This window comes from Nestor notabilis, unplaced genomic scaffold (assembly GCF_000696875.1).
Source record: "Nestor notabilis isolate BGI_N333 unplaced genomic scaffold, ASM69687v1 scaffold14870, whole genome shotgun sequence".
Lineage (NCBI taxonomy): Eukaryota > Metazoa > Chordata > Aves > Psittaciformes > Psittacidae > Nestor > Nestor notabilis.
Window position 1 is genome coordinate 95,733 of NW_009909913.1, and position 5,397 is coordinate 101,129.

A 5,397-nucleotide genomic window follows, 5' to 3' on the forward strand; every position below is an offset into this window, starting at 1 on the left:
ATCGGGGAACACTGCTGGATTTAGGAGGAGCTGAACAAAGGAAGGAGGGAAGAGGGTGACTGAGGGACGGTGACAAACAGGGCCAGTAACTACTGTGGTACGAAAGATAATTAAAAGCATTCAAAAAGAGATAAGGGATTTCTACATGCCTTTCTCTGAAATGCCCAGCACCAGATGCCATCATGAGGAAAGAGGCAGGATCACAACAGAGGTCTTGCCTGGTACAGCAAGTCTCACATTCGGCTAAAGCAAAAGGATGGTGACGGAAACTTCAACACCATCGGGTCTAAGAAATGACCTTTGCTGCGCTATGGGGAGACCCCCCTGCAGCCCTGATCCAGCTCTGGGGAACAGCACAAGAGGGACGTGGAGCTGCTGGAGCGAGGCCAGAGGAGGCCCCGGAGCTGCTGCGAGGGCTGGAGCAGCTCTGCTCTGGAGCCAGGCTGAGAGAGCTGGGCTGGGGCAGCTGGAGAAGAGAAGGCTCCTCAAGGGGACACCTTAGAGCAGCTCCAGTGCCTAAAGGGGCTCCAGGAAACCTGGAGAGGGGCTTTGGACAAGGGATGGAGGGACAGGACAAGGGGGAATGGCTTGAACCTGCCAGAGGGGAGACTGAGATGAGCTCTGGGGCAGAAGCTCTTCCCTGGAAGGGTGCTGAGGCGCTGGCACAGGGTGCCCAGAGGAGCTGTGGCTGCCCCATCCCTGGCAGTGTTCAAGGTCAGGTTGGACACAGGGGCTTGGAGCAACCTGCTCTAGAGGAAGGTGTCCCTGCCCGTGGCAGGGAATTTGAGCTGGATGAGCTCTAGGCTCCTTTCAACCCAAAGCATTCTATGATACCAAGAGGTTGCACCTTCCAGAACAAAAACACCAACTTGCCCAGGAGGACAAAAGCTGGGTTTGTTGGGCCACGGAGGGGCAGGAGCCAGATCCTGCCCCAGGGGTGCAGGAGGACTCTTCTTGCTGCCCTGGTCATTTGTTCCAACCACCCAGACAGCACAACATGAGGCTACAGGAGTCCCATGATGTGCTCTCTGTTCACACCTTCACTGCTACCTGCTGTGTCACTCTGGAGTCTGGTTGGCAGGAGGGATCCAGTGCAGTTCAGGGGAGGCACAGGGCTGGCAAAGCAGGTCCTTTCAAGGGCTGGAATTTTTATTCCAGCTCTTAAGCTCATTCCCAATTCCATTAATTTTAATGATTAATCTTATGACCAGGAATTTTTTTTAGGTCATACTCATTAATGATTATGTGGAAAACAAGAAATACTTGAAGGAAGGGAGCACATGCCTTCCTTGAAGCGAGCAGCATGCCTCGTCCCTACCCGTATGCTTTAGTTTACAAGCGCATGTCAGATAGCCGATTTCACACACAAACACAGAATCAAAGCAGGAACACAACTTTGGATCATCCTACAGTGATGTTTACTCTTGTTTCCTGTAGCCTCAGGTGACAAATCTGTCCTTTATATATAGCAGAGGTTCGTTGGTGCTATTAACAAAGTCAACTGGACACGTTTAAAACTCAGAGCAGCTCTTTGCATTGGCGGCTTGTACCAAACTGAGGAATAACAATTGGTAAGCAATCAGTTGTAAAATGATGAGTATAAATGCAGAAATGGGTTCTTCTTCCTGAGCAAAACCGCTCCAAAGCAGCATTTACAAGCAACTTTCTTACATATGAACACTTCTGCCAAGAAAGAAGATGTTGGAGATTCAGCCCCTTGGAACACAAGGGCTTTTGTTCCCCCATTCTCTGAGCACTGAAGAAGTTTAATTTGCTTTTCTTTCTTTTTCTTCATTTAACTTTGCTGGCCTGCCAGCTGGGTGGAAGCCAGAGGGGTTATCCAGGCAGCCCTCACCGTGATGTATTTACAAGGGGAGTGCATCTAAGGTTTGTTTATTTCAGGATTCAAATTCAAACGGCTCGAACCATTTAAATAATTAAAGGGCAATCAGAAAATGCCATGAAACCAAACAAATCAGGAAAAGTCATGGAAACCATCAGCAATATTTAATGCAGAAATTCTCTTTGTTAGGGAACTGAGCTGAAAGAAAACAGCTGGATGGAGTTCCACCCTCTAAATTAAAAACAATCTAACAAGGCCTATAGGGATAACTCTTTCAGCTACATATTGGAGACCAGATTCACTTCTACCAAGTCAATGTAATAGCACTCAAAGCTAGAAAGGAAATTCCTCAGAACTGAGGTAGTTTCTAAGTATCAGCACATTTTCCAATGCCTCACAAGGCAACTTAGCTATTTACAATCCATTTTTTCCCACACATAAATTTAGGATTTTTCCAATTTTATGGTTCCATGATTTACTTTCTAAAGAAAAATAATGTAGCCAGAATATCTCTACCTCTACTAACAGCATGTTTTAATAAATAACTGGCTACTTCTAGTGAAATTAAGCCTCCAGGATTGTTTTTACCAGCCAAGAATACTCCTTCTTTATAGCTTTGCAGCAATTTGGTGTGAAAATATAAAGTTGAATATAACGCTGACCCTGAGCTAACAATAATGCTTCAATATAAAAATAGAAAATCATCCTTACAACACGAGGGTGGAATAGAGCAAACCCTCCCTCTCTGGATTGTTCTCCCGGCATCCAGTCAGACCAGAAGACTACCTAAAGCAGGAGGAGACGTGCAGAATGATTTTGAGTCTTTCCAAAGACTTTTCTTGTTTTCCTTAAACTCTTTTAAAAACTATTTCATCTCTTTTCTTAAAAATAGACATTTCTTTTATTAATGAGTTGCTGCCATCCACCACAACACTGTTCCAACTGCAAAAGCACAGGTAGGGAGAGGAGTGTGTCTCGGGTGATGCCGAAAAACTACAGTCACTGGGAACTGGCTCCTAGGAAACCGAATACATGGAAAAGGAGGAGCTTCAGCCCTGCCAGCTCCTGCCTGCTCCAACTTGGATCTGCCTGCACCAGCGCCATGGGGCACTGCTCACCTGCTCCTTCCCTCTTGTCCCCCATGGGAGAGGAAACACAACTCTTGCACAAACCAATTCAACACCCCCCACCTTCCCTCCCACAAAGCATCCCTTCAAACCAAACCAACACTAAGAACTGAATCCAGTATTCATCTAACACATTTGCAGACGAGACACATGTTGGCATTTGGATCTGCGAGACGACAAGTTGCTTCCAACTGAACAAGTTTAATGCCTTATTCCCACGGGGGATGCACGTCGGGAACTGACCTACAGGAGTTACAGCTAATTGCAAGGATCCCGGGGACAAACGACAACTCTTCTTAGTGTCTGCAGAACTGGAATTCTCCGTAGTATCTTCCAATTTAACCAAACCTCTTGCAAAGAAAGTACAACCTGCTCCTGGCATTAACGCCCTGTGCAAGTGGGGCACTTGGCACACTGACCAGCTCTGCCTTCGCCTCTTGTTTTACCGCATAATAAAGTCAAATTACTTCCACCTCTTTCCAGATAAGGCAACTAACATAATGTGGATAAATGGGAAGTTAACTACATGAAACACGTTTTCTGCTTGTTGGGCAATTATTTTTCTTTCCCCTCATAAGATAACATGATAAATAAAACCTGCTTCTGTACAGATATTTCTCATTTCAGAAACACAGACTTGTTACAGGCCAAGGAGACCCTGGGGTTCTTTCATTTTCATAGGAAATATGGTAAAATAAAATAAAATAAAAAAAAAAAACAAACCAAACAACAAACCAACAAAAAAGAAAAGTGATAAAGACACAAATGCAGAGCTAACTACAGGCTTGTATATACACTTCCGTTATCCACCTCTAACATGGATTCTCGGTGAACAGGACAGACTGGTAGCCCCCGTTCCTGTTATTCCCAGAATAGCAAGGGGAAACAAAAAATAAAATCAGTATCTTAAAACCAGTGGCAACATAGTAAAAACTGTACACTGTTGTCCATTAACTTAAAAAGCAAAGTCCCTAGATGGTATAAAAGTGAAAGCAGGTGCCTTCTAACTTTGATAATAAAAGTCTTTCCCCCCCGACCCCTACGCTGCACAATTATCTCCATTGTCTTTGCATGGCCAAGAACAAAATGCTAAGGAGCAAGGCTGCTTGTGATAGACTGCCCCGGGCAGCAGCAGAAGTGTTCACGGTCTTATCGCTCTTGTTGGAGTTCCCAGTGACTTCGGTGGCGTTGAACTCGAACTCTGAGGAGCACTGCTGGAGCTCGCAGCCGCTGCCACTCTCCTCCCCGCTGCTCTCCTCACCTGCAGACACAAACACACGTTACCCTCATTGCGGTGCAGCACGAGGCTTCGGGATAGGGTTGGAGAAGGGGGGGCAAGTTGGACTTGATGATCTTAAAGGTCTTTTCCAGCCTAGTTGATTCTACAGAATTCTATATCATTTTGACATGTACGAGATGCAAACGTGGGTCCTCTGGTTAATGCAACTTTTGTGTGGGACTTCATCATGCCCAGACATGCTGGTGGGTGAAAAGCTGCACCCCCAGAGTGTGAGCAGCAGGTCAAGGGAGGGGATTCTCTCCCTCTGCTGTACTCTGGGGAAACCCCCCCTGCAGCACTGATCCAGCTCTGGGGCAAAAACACAAGAGGGACGTGGAGCTGCTGGAGTGAGGCCAGAGGAGGCCCCGGAGCTGCTGCGAGGGCTGGAGCAGCTCTGCTCTGGAGCCAGGCTGAGAGAGCTGGGCTGGGGCAGCTGGAGAAGAGAAGGCTCCTGAAGGGGACACCTTAGAGCAGCTCTCTTATTGCTCAATTTGTGCATTCTCTTAAGCAAAACAAGTGACAGGCCAAGGGGAATGGCTTGAACCTGCCAGAGGGGAGACTAAGATGAGCTCTGAGGCAGAAGCTCTTCCCTGTGAGGGTGCTGAGGCACTGGCACAGGGTGCCCAGGGAGGTGGTAGATGTCCCATCTCATCCCTGCCAGTGTTCAAGGCCAGGTTGGACAGGGCTTGGAGCAACCTGGTCTAATTGAAGATGTCCCTGTTTACTGCAGGGGGGGTGGACAAGCTGACCTTTAAAGGTCCCTTCCAACCCAAACCATTCTATGATCCTATGGGAAGAACCCTCCCCATACAGCCCGAGATGCTTGTTCCCATCCTCTTTACTAACACACTTGCTCACAGTTGAAGCTTAAACAGCTACCCCATGTCAGCCTGAAGTCCAAATAAAAAGGGAAAAAAGAAAAAGCAAAAGGCAAACAGCAGCAAACATACTTATGTCAATGAAGTCGACATCATTCCCACTATAAGCATTCTTCAGCTTGTTGGTCATCACTCGCAGAGCCATGATTTGACGGCGAATCACCATGTCTGGCTTGGTGATATCAACTTCCACCTCGGGGTTATTCACTTGACTTGCTAAGCCATTCCCAGTCACTGCAAAGTCATACCTGGAAAGAAACCATTCCTGCC

General features: G+C 46.9%; 1 protein-coding gene across 1 annotated transcript in view; it reads right to left on the minus strand.

The window, feature by feature from the left end:
• Positions 1-3,977: 3,977 nt before the first annotated feature.
• GPC4 (glypican 4) overlaps positions 3,978-5,397 on the minus strand; it is a gene marked incomplete at its 5' end in the record, with an annotated part of 10,599 nt that continues 9,179 nt past the window's right edge. Inside the window, 2 exons of the mRNA XM_010023583.1 lie at positions 3,978-4,231; positions 5,200-5,375. Coding sequence (XP_010021885.1) covers positions 4,023-4,231; positions 5,200-5,375 — 385 coding nt within the window. The remainder of the gene's footprint in view (positions 4,232-5,199; positions 5,376-5,397) is intronic.